General features: G+C 43.5%; 2 protein-coding genes across 5 annotated transcripts in view; one reads left to right on the top strand and one right to left on the bottom strand.

Annotated features, from left to right (window-relative positions):
- The window catches only part of NME7 (NME/NM23 family member 7), a 66,542-nt gene extending 59,716 nt beyond the window's left edge, over positions 1–6,826 (top strand). For all 4 annotated transcript variants that reach the window (XM_083611681.1, XM_083611682.1, XM_083611683.1 and 1 more), the window contains one exon: positions 6,550–6,826. In XM_083611681.1, the coding sequence (XP_083467807.1) occupies positions 6,550–6,582 (33 nt within the window). In that variant the 3' untranslated portion in view covers positions 6,583–6,826. The remainder of the gene's footprint in view (positions 1–6,549) is intronic.
- ATP1B1 (ATPase Na+/K+ transporting subunit beta 1) overlaps positions 6,636–19,342 on the bottom strand; it is a 32,490-nt gene continuing 19,783 nt past the window's right edge. Inside the window, exons 3-6 of the mRNA XM_083611729.1 lie at positions 13,164–13,322; positions 11,564–11,748; positions 10,197–10,277; positions 6,636–8,058 (exon numbers count right to left, since the gene is read on the bottom strand). Of these exons, the coding sequence (XP_083467855.1) occupies positions 7,792–8,058; positions 10,197–10,277; positions 11,564–11,748; positions 13,164–13,322 (692 nt within the window). The 3' untranslated portion in view covers positions 6,636–7,791. The remainder of the gene's footprint in view (positions 8,059–10,196; positions 10,278–11,563; positions 11,749–13,163; positions 13,323–19,342) is intronic.

Genomic DNA, 19,342 nt, shown 5'->3' with positions numbered 1-19,342 from the left:
TAGTAAGCTTTTATCAGTTGAAGGCTGACATCCTATACCTGGGAGCAGGGGCGGACCTTGGGAATATGGCATCTTGTGTAAGGCCAAAATTTGATGCCTTCCCTGCCCCTACCCTCGCACCACCTTCTCAAAGCTGGCTAGGCAAGGCCTTCGGCTTTGGGAAGGAAGTGTAAAGCTTTGGCAGGGTCCTGGAGCTCTCCTGTCTCCTTCCCAAAGCTGGGAAAGCACTAACTAGGCTTTGGGAAGCAGGCAGGATGATGCCCTCTCTATTTGGCACCCTATGCAGGGAAGCCAGCTGTGCAGTCTTAAATTGACCTGCTGGGTGTAAGAGACCCTGAACTCAATGGGTTTTATTTTGAATGGACCTGTAGTGGGGTGCAGGAGCAAAGGCTGGCTGGCTGTTGAGTGATGCTGCATGATAAAATGCCTTTGAAATGGAAAGGCATTTCAGAAACAGATTTGTGATACGAAAAGGGGGAGCAGCTGTTCATTTGGATTCCCCCCACCCAGGTTAAACATTTTCCTGGCCTAGCAGAAGCCCTAAGCAACATTTCTGAACCTGCCTCATTTAACTTTCATTGTGATAGGGGGTGCTAAACATAAATACACATTAATAAATGGAAATTCTGAATATATGTCTCTGCGTTACTGAGAGTTGGCAATTCCCCCCCCCCCAAATGAAAGCTGGGATATGATGTTGCTCATTCTATCACTGTTGCTGTACGTAATTTGTTTTCTCATTATAAAATCTGCAATAAAATGCAGAATCGCAAAAATTCAAATTTATTGAAAGATGCAAGTTTAAATTCTCCCTGCACTGTGGTTTATTTGCAGTAAAAAACTATAAAGTGTGAGAATGTTTAACTATACAATGTATAAAAATGGCTGCAAGCCTACATCTTCTTGACCTAGTATTCAGTTGCAGTGCAATGCTGTAATTGTCTTCTCAGAAGTAAGTTCCATTAAGTTCAGTTGGGCTTCCTTTTAGGTAAGTAGGCATAGGATTACAGCCTAAGGGTTCTGTTACATATTAACTTCTGTGTGACTATCCAGCCAACCTTTTAGCAGTTTGGAATTTAACTCACCTTTTCAGAGGGCCATCATATTTGTAAAACAGGAGAATCAATTATTTAAAGTAGCAGCGTCCTGTTTATCACAGGCTGGTCCTTCGTACCACATTTCCTCTCTTTAAATAATTAAGAACAGGGCCATTGTTTCTCCCTGTCATTTGGTGATGCTGCTTTTGCAATACAGCCTTTTACTAGGGGCAAAATCCCACACAAAATGCTTTTGTTGTTTAGTGAAGAGGGGCATTTTGAGTGCTGGTGAAGGCAGTAGACATAAAACTTTCCATCTCATTTCATGTTCAAAGATACAGCTCGTATGAGCTACAGTTTTCATCATACCATCTTTTTGGACCTCACCTTTAAATAATAAAAGGAAAATATCTAGGAAATAGCCTGCAGAAATGCTAAGAGATACACTTCTTACTGATTTCTTCTATTACTTTGGTTCACTGTTTGCTGGTTTATGTGTGCACTTGTTTTTGTTCCTTTGCTTTTTATAGTGCGTGGAGTAATTTTATTGCTTCATGTGGATTTTTGTCATGTTTTCAATCTTGTTAACTACTTCGTACTTTCAAGTAGAAAAATGCATGTAATATTTAGAATAAATAAAATATGAGTGCAACTGTTCTAACAATGTATGTGCTCGTTAGACAATGTTAATTAATGCAGCAGTTTTGTTTCATAGTATTTCTTCAAGTTGAGTGTGTGGTTAAGGCATGAAAATCATCTTCTTCACAACTTGTACGAGAGAGAATGGTGGTGGGGGTTTTTTTTGCATCCTAAGTATCACAGTTTCTTTGTTTTACCCATGCTTTCTTGTATAAGCATTCTGAGGAAACTTTACAAACCAAACTTGGGCAAAACTGATTATGCATGATCTGTTCTGGATTCATGCAGTCTCCAAAAACCTTTTGTACACTTTACAAATGCATATTAGAATCCTGAGAACTTACGTCTTCCTTCCTTCCTTCCTTCCTGAAGTAATTTTCTACTTCATGTAGCTGTACAGGTTAAACTTTTACTTGGGATGGCAAATCCCCACTTGGCAATTAATCTCTCTGAGTGACCTTGGCCAGTCACTCTCTCTTAGCCTAACATACCTCACAATGTGGTTGTGAGCATAAAATAGAGGAAAGAGAAAGTGTATATGGTGCCCTGTGTTCCTTGGAGGAAATGTGAGATATTAATGTTGAGGTAGCCCTCCAGCAGCTAAAAGGGGTTGGAGTGGCTCCGAACAGGTTCACACTTTTGTATAGAACAGGCACGGTAGACAAAAGGAGTGTGTTGGTTCTCATTTATTTTTAAAGTGGACAGTCCCTTAGGAATTCTAAGACTCTGGAATTACAACTCAATAAAAGTTGGATATATTGTTCTGATTCAGTGCAATAAAAGTGCCAGAATGACCTGCCAGAAATGGCAATTGGTGAATTACAGGCATATCTGCAGCTGCTACCTCAGAACAGGACTGGCTGGCTTTTTAATAGTGTATTCTAGAGGCTTTTATCTGATGATTTCCTTCCATTTTGGGTCACAGATGACTGGAAATGTACCGTGTCCAATAACTCCCACCTGAATCTTTTTGGAGGATAATGATTTACATAGTTGTGGAGTAGAAGTCAGACCATTGGGCATCAAGTTCTCTATTCCATAAAAAGGTAGAAGGAACCCCTGACCATTAGGTCCAGTCGTGACCGACTCTGGGGTTGCGGCGCTCATCTCGCTTTATTGGCCGAGGGAGCCGGCGTACAGCTTCCAGGTCATGTGGCCAGCATGACTAAGCCACTTCTGGCGAACCAGAGAGCGCACGGAAATGCCGTTTACCTTCCCACCAGAGCGGTACCTATTTATCTACCTGCACTTTGACGTGCTTTTGAACTGCTGGGTTGGCAGGAGCAGGGACCGAGCAACGGGAGCTCACCCCGTTGCAGGGATTCAAACCGCCAACCTTCTGATCGGCAAGTCCTAGGCTCTGTGGTTTAACCCACAGTTGTATGTATATTTGTGATACCCTCGATAACATGTTTGAAATATCTTTTGATACTTTTAAAGGGTGCAAGCTTAAGAATTGACAAAATCCACCTGTTGTAGAATTGGGGCTTCTGAAATGAAGCATCCCTAGCGTGCCCTCTCCCACAAATCCCCAAAGCCTTAAAAATAAACTAACCCAAAACTTTTGTTGGATTTTTCTCTACATACGGGTTAGCTGAATACTTGACTCCTTCTGTTTGTGTAGGAGCTGTAATCTAGAGAAGGCATGTGGGACACATGCTCCCCCTTGCTGTAGACCCTGTTATCTCCAGGGTCTGCAGCTCAGGAAAGTGTGCCTCCACATCACCATGACCACCATGGTTTTCCAGCTTTCAGGATATTCCCTCATTGCCCTTTACAACTCAGTGGATGGGGGGACTGGTGCAAGTTTGAAGTACAGTCCCTTATAGAGCAATCCAGGATGTTTCAGGCCTGCATGTATAGGAAGGAGCACCTAGCACTGAAGAAATTGACTAGGTGGTAGGAGCAGCAATGGCTAGGTAGATGGATGGTGCAGATTTGCCAGGGCTGAGAGTAGCTGCCATCAGTTGCTGGATTTGTGGGCAGGATGGACCTGTGGGAATTCATACAGTTTGAAGAAGTGCAATAATCCTTGGTGGAATAGTGATGTAATCCTGCCTTAAATTCCTCTGAGGCAGGAATGGGGAAAGCTTTTTCAGCCAGAGGGGTCACCTTCTCTTATAGGCACACTTCTAAGGTAAACATTTCAGGGATGGGTGGGGCCACATGCAAAAGGGGGCGGAGCAATGGTTGTGGCTCTTACCTTTGTACATAGGTAAAGGTAAAGGGACCCCTGACCATTAGGTCCAGGCGTGACCGGCTCTGGGGTTGCGGCGCTCATCTCGCTTTATTGGCCGAGGGAGCCGGCATACAGCTTCCGGTCATGTGGCCAGCATGACTAAGCCACTTCTGGCGAACCAGAGCAGCACACGGAAACGCCGTTTACCCTCCTGCCGGAGCGGTACCTATTGATCTACTTGCACTTTGACGTGCTTTCGAACTGCTAGGTTGGCAGGAGCAGGACTGAGCAACGGGAGCTCACCCTGTCACGGAGATTTGAACCGCTGACCTTCTGACCGGGAAGTCCTAGGCTCTGTGGTTTAACCCACAGCGCCACCCGCATCCCACCTTTGTACATAGACTACGTTAAAAGTCAGGAGGTTCTGCACATATACTCAGCTCTCCATCCTTCATCCAGGCAAGCATTTGAGGAGAGTGCAGAGCAGGAATGGTGAGAGATGTGGCTTGTGGAGATTCCTGAGGGCCAAAGAGAGATGGTCTCATTTGGCTCCTTGGTCTTGAAGTGCCTCATGCCTGTGCTGAGGCATGAAAGAGCATCACTTGTCAAATAGGCACCTGATAGCAGAATTCAGGTTGTGGCAAGGATTCCTGCTTTGCTTTTCAAAGGTGTTGAAAGACACCTTTGTAGACACCTTTGCCGTTGTAGACAGTGCCCAGTATCTGTCCTCCATTTCTGTTTTAACAGTTTTATTATTTGGGGGATTCAACCCTGAAATTTTCCCAACTAGGTTTCAGTATTATTTCCTAGCATTTACGGGATTAACCACAGCCTTTAGCGCAACACTGTTTCCACTTCTCTGAAGTGTTTGCTTTTCTTTGAGTCTTGCATCTGACCTCTCACTGCTTTTAGGGCACACACTGTTCAGGAGATAATTGTACGCACCAGTGGTATGGTTAGGACTTTTGTAACAGGTTTTATTATGGGTTGCACAACTATGTAAACTTCCCGGATGACTGGAGGGTAGCAAGTATGAAAATGACGCTCGTTCGTATGCTGCAGGGCAACTTTGTGTTCTCCAAGGTGAGATGATGAGCGATAAAAGCAAAGCCATTAATTCTCTCTTAGATATGGGAACAGGAAAGGGTTAGTTTGTGTGGAAGGTTTTGGAGGAAACAAGGTATAAGTTTCTGTGCCGAGGCGGTTTTGTCATGTGGGATTCCCAGAGATCAACTCCCTTGGTTACAATACTAACTTCTGGTATCCATCCCTTTAAAATAATTGACAATCTAGGTCCTCCTTTTGCTTTTTACCTTAGTAGGAGCAGGAGCTCAACACAAGAGCCAGCAGTTAGGACTGGGAGACTGGTTTACCAGCTCACCACTTTCTAGTTCTCTGGAGATTACCTGTGAGAGTCCACACCTGAAAAGGATTGGTAAAACTGTATTAAGTAAATGGTACTTACTTCTTTCACTAAGAAAGAGACCACAAACCAACTGTTTCAAGAGTTGTATCCGTGTGTCTTACTTCAGAGGACAGGCCTTTTAGTTGAAGGGCTTGCTGATCCAAGTCCATTTTAATGATAAGGAATCAAAAGAAGGGATTGCAGGGGCCTTGAATTGCCCATCAGTATTTAACCACCTGCAGAGAAAGCCCACGGGAATCCTGGTCAGTGTTCCCCACTGTAGTGAGATACATTGTACTACTATTTAAATTATGAGTAATCATGTCTAAATTTTCATCTGTACACACCCTATGCATTTTTTCCATAACCTTTATCCTCCCTTTTTGGTGAGGCCACCCTAACTCACCCTAACTCACTTTGTTCCATTCTTTGTTTAAGAATGGACTTTAACAAAATTGATTGAAGAACATCCATTTATGGCTGCTTACAATGAATGGTGCATCTAGTGTTTCAGAATGGGGTGGGAACTGTTGTAATGTACGAAGAGACACTTGCAATGCTGAACTCAGAAGAATCCAGAGTTGCCCTGCTCCAGATCAAGCCCATTGCAAATCAGACGCCCAGTATTGGTACAGTCTCTGCTTTAGAACGGGCTTCCTGCCAGCTCACTCTTCCTGGTGCCTCCCTTCCTTTTGCAAGCAATTTTATCATTGGAAAGGATTTGGGAGCAGGGAGAGGTGGCTAACAGTGGAGGGCATTGTAGGTCCCAACCTTCAGCATGCTTAGAAAGTCTTATCCCTCTTCATTCCTGAGCATGCTGAGCAACAGCTATGCTTTCAAGCGTTTTTCTAGTCCTTCACGTTTGCCAGTCACTGGTGCCCTTTCCTGCCACACTCTGCAGAGGCAAATTTGGGAAGGGGAGGGAGCGACAGGAGATGCTAGTAGGACGCTCCCAAAGGTAAGCCCATTTTGTGGACTTTGAGAACAATCAGTTAGCATGTGCTAGTTTGGCTCCTTTGGGGACACCAAGCTAATTTTGTGACACATGAGAAGGAGTTTGCTCATTTCCTGCTAACAAATGTCTTCCTACACTCTGCAATGGAGGCAAAGCACTAACCTCCTCTAACCAGAACATGTCGTTTATTGCCACAGGCCATATTTTAGCTGGTTTTGAAACAGTGTGCATGAAATGCAAAGGACGTTTTTAGCTGGTTGTTCAGGTTACAGTTTTGACTAAGGCTGCTTTGTAAATAACTCATGGTCTGCAATAAGTTTGTTTCTCTTCATAGGTCCAGTATTTTTTCAACATCTTGGACAACTAACTAGAGACGGCAGAATTATGGTGCATACAAAAAACAAGCCACAGGATGGAAGATGTGTGTTTATTCATTTATTGACCAATGTTTTAACCTGACTGAAATACAAGATCAACAAGAGCACTGTATTTTCCTGGCTATTACATATGTTAGAACATAGAGGTTTGCACTTTAGACAACATTTAACACCAGTTGATGGGGGTAACTGCATTGCTTTTCATAAAGTTCAAAATAAAGATTTATTTTCAAACATGTGGCTTTGGTTTATTTTTATACATTACACTTTTTTTCTTGCAGAAAAAAAATAAAATTGTACAACTGCATAAATATAAAATTCTTCCACCATGGAAATGGTTAAAACATTCAATAAAGACAGCACCACTGCATATGATGCCTCTAGCAGGAAAAGAAAATATACAAAGCAAAATAATTATTCCTGTCACTGATGAGAGTGATAGGCTGACTCAGATCTCTCACACAACTTCAGAACGGGTGCGGGGAGAGGGGGAGTAGAGAGAGAGAGAGATAGAAAGACAACATTCGCTATAAAGCACAATACATAATCACCTACGCTCCTTAGCGTTGCTTCAAAGTCAAGGTAATTTTCCCTGCCACCACACTAAATAAAGTCCTAAGGCTACAGGGAGGAAGGGGGGGAGGCTCTATGGAGTGCTGCTGAATAATCTCACAAGTGGGCCTTTACCATTTTAAAAATGAACAAAAATATAATAATTAAAAGTACCATGCCAGTTTTAGTCCCACTGAGTATTTACACCTTGGACAGCAAATATTTGCTCACAGAAAGTAGAAAACAGGTACAATAATACATGGCTTGAAAAATGATCGGAGTAATGCACCTATAGTACTGTACACTAAATAAAACTCACAAGGCAGCAATATTTAGGGGGCAGAAACACTGCTTACTACAAGTCAGTTATGGAATAATAATTTACAGTAGAAATGGGCATGTCCCAAGGCTCAATTCTGTGTTTGTTTTGTTTTTGTCATTTACAGTAGAATAAATATCTTTGTTGCTATTGCTACACTTTTAAGTTTACATTCTAACCTAGTTAAATGCAGAAAGCTAGTGTAAAGCATATAGATTACGTGTAGGTCCCATACGTATGACAGTTTTGTTCAAGACTAGTAGGTTTTTGTCTTTTTTATACTTTTTTAAATGGCTAAGAGGAGAGAGAAGAAAGAAACTGCTTGCGATCAGCTGCTTTTTATGTCAAATTTCAAATCAAAACGTCCCTGGAAACGATCCTTGTCACTGTAGTCGATGTTCTGACCATAGACCTTGCACTCGACACGCACTTCCATATCATACGTCAGGTTGGTGAACTGCACGGCCACAAGGGGCTGCTGGTATTTGGGCTGGAGGAGCTTGCCGTAATACGGATAGTACTGAAGAGGAAAGCCGCCATAGCCACCCATGCCGTAATATTCCACTGTGCCAATTTTGTCAATGTCTTCCTCTTTCTGAAGGAATGAAAGGGAGAAGTCACTTGCAAATTCCACATTCTGCATGCTCTGTGTACCATATTTTTATTGTTCACTATTTGGTCATGACTTAAAGCTCACATTTTGAAAAACAGACTGTCCCACTGAAAAGTCACTTGAGTTTTCTATGTACCTTTCCAACACATTTGAGTGATTGCAACTATGGAATGAGTGAAGGGTAACGTCTCCTTAGATGGATTGCCTTGGCCTCACTTGCAGCATGCCAGAAGATCCAGTGATGGCCACTTCCACAGTGATGGAAGAACCACTCCCCATGTCATGAGGAATGCATGAAGGAATGGACAAGTGGGGGTCACTGCCACTGTCCTTGATCCAAACTTTCTTGCATTCAGTTGAACATCTGGAAAGTCCACACACTGACAACTGTGCAACTGGGAATCCTGTCTTTCCAGGGTTCCCAATTGTAGAAAAGCAAGCCTTCCTTGTGTACACAAACATTCAGCTGAACACACCAGAGAGGACCATGTTGCGTTTCTGCTCTCCTTAAGAGATTCTGAGAAACACCTGGTTGGCCACTGAAGGAAATAAAAATAGCCTGGACTAGACTGTCCAATCCAACAGCGCTCTTCTGTGTTCAGCATTCCATCCCTTTCAAAATGTGCTAATAGCCCTATTCTGGAATTATGATGGGGTGTTAATTAAATACTTGAGGGATGGCTGCAGTGATGAGCACACCAGCTCCACCCTCTCAGTTCTTGTTCCACTGCACAAGTTGGAGGACAATCTGAAGCAGGGAGCCTCTTGTTGTTGTGGAAGCCCCACAAGTTTCAGAACACTGATTTCCCAGGGTTATAAAAAGCAGGTGGGGCCCCTACAAGCACTTGTTTGAGGCAGTAGCCCTCCCAACTCATGCAGAGTGACAAGAACAACTAAACAGAGCTAGCACACATGTTCCCACAGCCCCACTCCCCATTCTCAGCATTTACATAACATGCCATCTCAAGATTTCGCAGCTCGTGCACAAGTGTGGCAACTGGAATCAAGTTGTGAGGTTGGGTTAGGCGTTTTCAGGGTGAGGTTTGTTGCTGCCTTTTACCCAGCACACACTTTTTCTACACGGACCCATTCTGCATTTCTTTCTCTGCCCCTCTCTTCTTTTCCACATGCTAGAGAGGGACAGTGTTTAGTGATCTCACTCCAACTCCTGTTGGGCAGGGAAGAGGAGGAGAGATTTTGACTTGGTTTGGCTTCAACTGAAGGACATTCTCTCATGACAGGAGCTGTCGACACTTCTGGTATCAGGTCTCGGCTCCTAACGGAAAAACAAAGGACTGGGTTCTCTCCGTTGGGTGTTGTTTGAGTCTCTACTTTTAGAAAAAGCAACAGCTGTTTTATCTTGGTATAGAGTGATACTGCTTTGCTTGGGCAGACAGTGAACCACTCAAAGCGAGTAAGAGGAGAGATGGCAAGGGAGTCCATTTAAAAGTTAACATGCATGCAGACAACATATAGGAGAGCAAACATAGGAAGGTGCCTTATACCAGGTCAAGTAATTGCTCAGCCTAGTTCAGTATTGCTGGCACTGATTGGCCCTGTCTGTTTAGGTTCCCAGCTTCACATGGAGATGTTACCTGGGACGTTTTGAACACAAAGCTCTAGCACTGAGCAAGCACCTTTCTCTATCAGCAAAGTACTCCTGCTCAGCAACCTGCATTCATTTCACTGTTGGACTTGACCAGGGTTTCCTGCCATGATGAATGCTTGTTACATAAGTGCTAGGTATTCATAAGTCCATCGATTTTCAGATTTTCAGAGCTAGAGTGTCACTACAGAGAAGGGCCTCTAGTTGCCACCTGCCTCACCTCTGATGGTGGCAGTAGTCTCCAAGGGAGATCATAATGTATGGTTACGTGGATATAGAGGCAGCAATCTTGCAGGTCTCCCAGGCCTAAGCCATATATGGGCTTCAAAAGCATCACTGTGAATGAGGTGCCCAGATGTAGGGCAGAAGCCAATGTAGCTGTTCAAGGACTGGTGAGATAGGATCCCAATTTAGAGTCAAGCAGTTGTATATTTGAACTAACTGCAGTCTCTGGACAGTCTTCAAGGGCAGCCCCATCTACAACAAATTACGGTAAGAACTTGAACTATTTTACCTTAGCAGCGCAGTGAACAGGAATGATATAAGGGTTGAATCTTGCCTTCACCTCAGGTGGGATGGAGTCGTTGAGTGGAGGCTAAGAGGAAAACAAGCACATTACAAATGGTTTAAACCAACTTCAAAACCCTTGCTAAAAGACAAACTCCTTTCTCCAATAAGTGTATTTGCCAAATATACCCTCCAGAAGCCAAGTAAGATGGTCAAGTGCCTATCAGTTTGGAAGTGAAATGGGGCAAACTAAAATTAAAATAGGAGCCCTACAGTTTGTAAATTAAAAGAAAACAAGTCTGCAGAACCTGCATAGACAGAAAAAAAAATCAGAGAAACCCACCTCACAGGGTTGTTGTGAGGATAAAATGGGGAGGTGAGACCCATACACACCACCTCAAAATCCCTAGAAGAAAAGGTGGTAACTAAAATAATTAAAGCATATTTCCCCCACTTGTGCTTTTCTAATCCGGAAACTACTTTAAAACTAACAAAGGCTTTTATTTATTTGAGCTCTTCTTTGCCATATAGGGGAAGGCTAGTAGATTTGTGAGGAAGAGCTGGGTCCACAGTCTCAAATCAGCCAACATAAGCATGATTTTCCATCAGTGGACACATAAGCTCCAAATACTGCTCACAGACCCGGAGTGAAGCAAATGAAAAAATATCCGAAAAAGTTTGAGAATCCTCTTAATTGCTACATGGCTGGTCTAGTAAGCAGCCCTCCTCACCGCCACTTGCCAGTGGAATGTAAGTTTGGTCTCCTGGCAAAAAAGCATACGATCAGGATTTTAGAAGCCAGCAGGGCCTCAAGTCTAGTGGTCACCCCATTGTGTGAGGAGAAGATGAACAGTGTTTCCTCTGGTAAGAAGAGTCCAAGCAGCCACCAGGTGTTTATTTGAGATCAGTGGCAAAGATGAGAAAATGGAAAGTAGCGTATTTTTCCGAGGTTTTTCGACTCAAAAATCGTGTCCAAAAATTGGCGCAGTCCAATACACGGAAAGTGGCACGGGGGTGAGAAGCGGTGCGCCCGCCAGCCAGCCGGTTGGTGGGAGCGCAACTTCCCCCGTTGCCGCAGCAAGCGGAAAATGATCTAGGGAGTGTTTCCTGCCTGCAGCTGCGTGGGGGGAGATGCTCAACAACATTGGGCCATCTCCCCTCATTTTCTTAAAATTGAGTCCCCAAAAATAAGAGGGGGTCCTTATACATGGGGGCATCTTCTTGATGGAACAGTACCGTAGATATAAGCAATCTTGTAGAAGCTAAGACAATCAAAGACTCCCCCAGCACCCTCCTTTTCCCTATGTGGTTGTGCTACCAATTCCCACTTTTTCCTTGCCCCCCTCCTTTAAAAAGAGGCCTAGCAGCACTTGCCTTCGGTATGAAGCCCATAATCCTGTTGAGTTTGATGAGGACACATGGTTTGCCGTCTTTGTAACCAAAGCTGGGGTCATTTATCCCAGAGCAGTTGTCCAGCCAGGAGCGAAGGAACCTGCAAGATGGCTTCTTGCCCAGGCTGGGGTCAATAGGAGCTTCACCTTTGTGGGTGGAGGGTTCAGCTGGAGGTGGGGAGAGGGGAAAAAAAAAGAAAAACCTTGCTTATATGCCGTTTGGTCAGCTGGCCACAATCCTCAGTCATCTCAGGGATATTCAACCTTAAAGGCTCCAACTAAAAGTGTCTAATGGTGAATCCTACACCTGCTTCATATTATGAGACAGTGTGGTAATTTTGCAAGGGAAGCATCCACCTAGCCTTAAGGAAAACTTCTGATAATGAAAAATTGACTATTTCCCAACATGCACTTGTTTTTCCTGCTTTAATCTAATTGCTTGCAGCTGCCAGGTACCAAAACACACAGCCTGCAGACATGTACACCAAGTCTCTCTGTGACATGTGTAGTATTGATCATGCCATTTTCCTGTTTAAAAAGGATTGCATGCACGAGCTAACTGCTTGGGGATCACAGGAGCTCTGTCTCATTTCAGAGAGGCCTGTCCCATGTCTACCAGATCCTACAGAGAACAGGGCTCCTTTGACTTTAATAGTTATTGTAGGAAGGTCACAAGACATGTGGCCTCATCACCAACATGGGCTGTTGTGTTAATCCTACAGTGCCTTCCAGATGTTCGCTGGAGACTTTGGCTCCGTACACGATATACCTTGATATTCAAAACAAATAAGTTTCCCTTGCAGAATTCTGGGTGCTGTGGCTTATGCCTCACAGAGTTACAATTCCCAGCAACCCTTAAGAAAGCACAGTGCCCAAAATCCCTTGGGGGGGGGGAATGTCCTTTACAGATATATTGTGTACACAGCCTAGGGGTTTACCAGCGCCATCAAGCTAAGATGGTGCAGCAAACAAAATTACTGTCCCCAAATGCTACAATGGAAGGAATTCTCTAGTTTTAAAACTGAAAGAGGTTTACTTTAGGTGCACAATTCTCAACTGATGTTCTTACAGCCTGGTCTTTTCAGTTGCTGTGTTGGCAAATATATAATGAATCTATAGCAAAACTGCACACAACAGCAGGGTTCTGGTGTCTCCATCCAACCCAAAACATTACAGATCAGTGCTATCGTACCAACCACCACCAGGGGCTAAGGAAATCCAGGGTATTTGGTGAGGTTATTTGGTGAGGTCAAGCCATATTGTCTTCAGCAGAGCCAGGGTTACTGAAGCATGAGGAGATAGTTACAGTTTGTTGCTGGGGTCGTAATAATAATAATAATTTTATTATTTATACCCCACCCACTTGGCTGCGTTTCCCCAGCCACTCTGGGCGGCTCACAGCACATATGGTGGACAGGGAATCAACTGAGTTATTCGCTTAAATAAAAGTGAGTTCCCTTTTTCCGAGTGGGACTGGAAAAGTTACTGGCAAGGGTTGCTAGGCACCAGCAGCACTTTAGATGGACCAGACTAAAAGCAAATACATTAGAAACAAAAGTTATGTGCAAATAAAATCTACTCACTGGCACAAGACTCAAGCTCAAAATCTGCATCTTGCTCCTGATTAAACTCATAAGCCTTCAGAAATGTATCCATGAGCTTTGTGTACTTCTCATATGTGTTTTTATCAGTGGGGTTGAAGGAAATCTCCATTTTAAATACCTGGGGAATAGCTGTCAGTCCTGGAAAGGGAAAAGAAGAAATCATGTAACACAGAGACACACAGACCAAAGACAACTGTTCTGTATCGTTTTGCGCTTGCCCCACAATGAAAAGGATCACATCCAAACTTTCCTTATGCAGCAACAAACCAGAATAATTTTGGAACATGTATCAGTGCAGAATATGAAATGCTGAAACTGTCACCTTCCTCACCCACCAAAACAAAGAGAGCAGATTTTGGTGCTTACTGGCACAAGGCTTTTATTTTAGCTCTATTTGTTTGGAAGTAAAATACTGTATTTTTTGCTCTATAAGATGTACTTTTCCCCTCCTAAAAAGTAAGGGGAAATGTGTGTGCGTCTTATGGAGTGAATGCAGGCGGGAAGGCTCTGCTCAGCGCTCCCTTTAAAGAGCTGCGCACACGCTCCACGCGCTCTTTAAAGGGAGCGAGGCTCTTGGGGGAGCCTTCTGCCTTAGCCGTGCGCGGCCTCTTCCGGGCAGCGGGAGCCTTCATCCCCCTGCCCGGGAGAAGCTGCGCGCGGCTACCCCATAAGCCAGGACAGCAAGAGGCTATCCCAGAAGCCAGATCCCTCTTGCTGTTCTGGCTTCTGGGATTCATAATTTTTTTTTCTTGTTTTCCTCCAAAAACTAGGTGCGTCTTATGGTCTGGTGAGTCTTATACGGTGCTTCATGAGCTTGAAAAATCTACAAGCTCTTTAAATTCAGAAATACCTTGTTCTAAAATTCTAAACTTAAGAACTACCTTTAAACAAAACAAAAAGTACAGTTTTATTCTCTCCACATCTCTGCAGAATTTAAAGGTACATCAAACAGAGAGGCTCATCGAACTCCCTCCTCATATGGCACTAGAGAGTTGCAGCATTTTCCTGGAGTGCACAGAGGACTGAGCATTGGCTATGTGTATATTCCGAGTAACATAAAAAATTCCAGGGTGATTCTGGCCAGGGGCTCATGTTCCTGAGTCAGATTGCACAATTCACAAAGCACATCAGGGACTCCCTAAGTTTCTGATTTCCTCTATGGCCTCAGCTGTCCCCAGAATTTCAATGCACCTAAAATTTGGCAGGCTCCATCCACTCTTCATCCACTTATGTGAAAAGAAAGAAAACAAACCCTTATAAGCAGATTTTTGATTCCCCATTACACTCACCAAGGGCAAAGCAGCTTCAGGTTTAACAGATCAGGTTTGGACCCGAATAAGAAATTGAATCAAAATGACACAGAGTTGCCCTGAAATAGATGAAGCTGCTTACAGAAATAATGCAATTCTTGTTGTCACTTCACATCCCTAACGCAAAAGCCCAAATGTATAGTCCATAAAAGAGCTCCAGATGTAGGATTTCACCTAGGGAGACCCTACCCACAATAGAGCACTCCTGCATTGTAGATCATTCCAGAGATCCTACAGGTGAGACGATGTGCCTGAGTTAGCATGAAGGGCATCAGATTTCCAGAAGGACCCTTCACAAGCAGCTGGTTTTGATGGGGCAATGGAGAACCAGGCTGGATCTAGACACATCAGGAAGCGTTTCAGTTAAACGCACTGTGAACTTTGTATGAGAAATCAGGCTGGCAAAAATGGAACTCCACAGCGCCAGCTGGTGTCACAGTGTTAGAATGCATAAACAACACATATAAAGTGTTCTTTCTTTGCCAATGTAGCTGAGTCTCCAGTCTCTTTTCCATTTATTTCACTGAAGGGGTTTCTGGGAAGGGAAGCTGTCACTTGTTTTTGCAGCACCCACAAGTCACGTCAGCCACACATTTGCCATGGCCCAGACAAGCCAGTTTTGAGTAAAGCCTGACAGTCGATCCTTGTTACGTTGCACAGCTTACGAGCCGCAGAACAAAAGGTATATTTACAGGTCTGTGAAATCCTAGGAGGGAAAACTCCACCCACATTGCTCCACCATGTCAAGTACCCAAATGGGAAGGGATTCAGGTGCACAGACTCCTTACTAGATCAAAGGAAGCAGCTCTATCCAGGCATTCATTAACCGTGGCAGATAATGAAAGTGCTGTGAAGGGAGGCAGGATACACTCCTGACCTACATAGATTTGAATGAACCCCCCTCTGTCCCCGCACTAGAACATCCTTAAACTATTAGCTAAGATCACTGAACACACAAGATGCAGTGATGGCCACTGACTTACATGACTTCAAAAGGAGATCAAATTTATGCAGGATAAAGCTATCAGTGGCTACTTGTCATCATGGCCATATTCTAGCTCCTGGTTGGCTACACATTACACCAGCCTTCCCCCACATGGTGCCTCCCAGATGTTTCAGACAATGACTCCCACCATCCCTGATTTTTGACCATGCTGGCTGGGGCTGATTGATCCCTGTGCTCTTGCATTGACCATCACATCAGGAGGTCCATTCTGTATGATGTAAGAATTTGAACTTTGGTGTGGAGGCACCCATCTTTAGCAATTTTATCCCCATCCCCAGTGCATTACACATCAGACAAGTGTTGCCTCTATTGTCTTTTCAGCACCTGTCAAAGACCTTTCTCTTTCAGCATACTTTTGGAGGTTTTTATCTCTGTCTTGCTCTGCACTGGACTAGAAACTGTATACAGTGGTACCTCTGGTTAAGAACTTAATTTGTTCTGGAGGTCCATTCTTAACCTGAAGCACCACTTTAGCTAATGGGGCCTCCTCCTGCTGCTGTGCTGCCGCCAAGCAATATCTGTTCTCATTCTGAAGCAAAGTTCTTAACCTGAGGTACTATTTCTGGGATAGCGGAGTCTGTAACCTGAAGCGTCTATGAACAGAGGTACCACTGTATATGTTTTGTTGCTGGTGTTAAATTGCTTCTGGATGCTTCATGGGAAGCAATTCATCAATGATGAAATATTATTTATTTCTCAACACATGAATTTAGGCATCTTAGGAACCGTTTGCATAAACTGCATTTAGCTTGCATGAAAATGCCCAATCCAGTTGAGCCCTTGCCTGTGCCACTCAGCACAATAAAGGTGAGAAAGGGGCAAGGGAGAATTACAAACAGTGACAGGAAGAGGCCCGTAGTTGGAATGCAAAATATTCAGCTATCATGCCACTCCACACTCATTTCATTGAACTAGCCCTGCATTTGCTTTGTGGGTCAGATTAGGAGCAGCAAAAACTGAATACAATAAAAATATGTTCTTTTTCTAGAATAAGTTCTGTTTCTTTTTTGAGGGGGGTGGGGAGGTAGAGGCAAGAAGGGAGGTAATGGAAGATGATATTTGCAAGGGACAGATACATGTCACCATCCCGTACAAATGAATGCATTCCACATGTTTGTTCTCCCATAAGGTTCAGGTGGAGTTTTAATTGAATTACCCGGTGCTTGCTTGATATCGATGCTGAAAGTAATGGGAGATGAAGTTCATGCTGCTTCACTGACGGCCACACGCTGAGTTTGCTGTGGCACAAGCTCCGTTTCCCTTTGGCACATCCAACTTAGAGCCGGCAGCCAAGACCTTTTCCAGACACTGCCATTATATAGTAGTTGTTTCTATAACCAAGCTGGGCTCTCGGTTCTCTTTCTGCTATGTCTCTTTCTCTCCTACCCCGGAATTCAGCAGGTTCAACAAAATAATTGGAATGATTTAATGTAATAGGGCCTGAAACACATACAAAGTTTTATCCTTGTCCTCAGGTCCTGCTTGTGAGCTCCCCTTTACAGCATCTGGTTGTCTACTTAGGATGCTGTACTAGATGAGCTATTGGCCTGATCTAGCAGGCTTTTCTTATGTTCTTATCCTGTGAGAGATTCCCAGGTAGGGGAATGAGTCGTAAAATCTGGGGTGATCCAAGAATGGTTTTGTGGACTGTTAAAGGTACAGTGGTACCTCAGGTTACATACGCTTCAGGTTACAGACTCCACTAACCCAGAAATAGTGCCTCGGGTTAAGAACTTTGCTTCAGGATGAGAACAGAAATTGTGCTCCGGTGGCGCAGCAGCAGCGGGAGGCCCCATTAGCTAAAGTGGTGCTTCAGGTTAAGAACAGTTTCAGGTTAAGAACGGACCTCCGGAACGAATTAAGTACTTAACCCGAGGTACCACTGTACTGCTGTTTTACAACCAAGTTCTCCGTGCTCAGACAGACTGTTCTGCAGTGGCCAAGTCTGTGCAACATGTTAAACCATAGTTAAATACTTTATCATAAAAGCAGATTTCACTCCTCATCTGGGATGGGTGAGAACAACATGTCATGACCCCTGGTTTATCGCAGCCATCCACCACCCCAATATACATTCTGTTTTCTGACTATCTTAAATTGGGTCTCTATAATAAAATCAGTTCTCATGCCAGAGTTCATCCCCATACCTGGAAGATTAATAATGGTAGTCAAGGGCTACAACAATTTGTTGATCAACTATTCCCAGCTGTCTCAGGTTCACTACATTTCCCCCTGTAGTTGAAATTCTTGCACGTGCAAAATTATTTCTGCTGAGTGGTGCCGCTGCCTATTCCATGTACATGTCACAGGAAAAACACTCATGCCACAGTTCAGACATTACAGCAGCACACATGTTTTTCCTAGTAAACATGGATTAGTGCAGCACTGGAAAGCTCAGCCCATGAAAAGGCTCACACATTACAAAGAAATTGTTTGCACCTTACTATTCTAAAAACGGAAACGCCATTTGTCTCTACAGGCTATTTGAGAACTAAACAGAAATCTTTCATTAATTCTTAAGATACAATCCAACACACATACACACGGCTTAATTTATTTCCACCTATACTTTCCACAGCTTTGCACTGCATGCCTACCTCTCCAAAGTAAATAAATGTGTCCTGGCTCTTGCTAAAGGGCAAACAAGAATAACTCCTTCCAACAGCCCTGCCCTTCTCAGTAACCTTAGACCAACAATGCAGTGTGGGCATGTACGACAGGAAGCAGGAGGAGAAAGGCACCCAAATGCTACTAAAGAATTCAGGAAATAAACATCGTGCCAGTAGCTCACACTTACCAAAGGCAAGCCCAGCTGGCAGCCACTTAAGGCACCCACTGGGACCCTGCAGACCCCGGGGATGAAAGCATATTTATTTGTTTTGCTGCTATTCTGAGGGCTGATTCATGAAGAAAAGGCATGTGCTACAGTCCTAACTAGAGTGAATCACTTTAAACTACTGGATCATAGAGAACTGTGTTAAAAAGCTTCCTGCATGTGGAAAAGCTACCACATTAGGGATGAGCGCTGTTAGTCAAGCTTCGTCCGAGTGTGTTTGAATGAGGATCCTGCAGTAGAGACCATTCACTAGGTTTCCCCTTTGAAATAAGAGTATTTCCTTTCTCCCCAGTGTAGCATTTGTTCCCAGAACCATCTGAGTCATAAATCAAATGAAGTGGAAAGTTTCCAGTGTGATGCTCCGTTACTAAGAAAGCAGATTAGAATAACTGACAAGCAGGAAACGACTGGTTGCAAACAAAGTCAGCAGATAGAGAATAATGTTAAAGCAGTCCTATGAATAAAATAGATAGGTTAGGTTCATAAAGATAAGACTGGCAAAATTATTGCCTAGAGATTAATATGAATTGCTATCAAGCTGGCCAAAGTTCTGCATCATTACCCAATTGCATAGTCAGCATTGAGGGTCACGATTAATGCATGTCCCCTCGATTACCATGGGTTACCTCCAAGTATGATAAACTCTGGACCCAAATCACTGCATTTATTTATTTATTTATTTATTTATTTATTTATTTATTTAAATGTTCATACCACACCTTTCTATTAAAACACCTGAATGTGGCTTACAGTGATAAAAATCAAGGCAAAATACTTTTTTTAAAAGATGAGGGAGATCAGGAGACAACAAAAGTTCAACTGAAATCCTGGAATGTTTAACAAGGTCAGCCATTCCGCAGGTTCCGAGATTTATCTGGTGAAAGGTTACAGCTGTTTGTATTCCATCAAAGAGAATCAAGAAGAGCCGGTTATAGAGACACCTCCTAAGAAAGCGAGTTTAATACCCATGGTGGAATTAACTGTTCAGTTACAACTGGTTACATAC

This window comes from Podarcis filfolensis (assembly GCF_964270895.1).
Source record: "Podarcis filfolensis genome assembly, chromosome: 4".
NCBI lineage: Eukaryota > Metazoa > Chordata > Lepidosauria > Squamata > Lacertidae > Podarcis > Podarcis filfolensis.
Note: the sequence above shows the minus strand (reverse complement) of the source record. Positions and strands in the feature narration are given on the sequence as shown.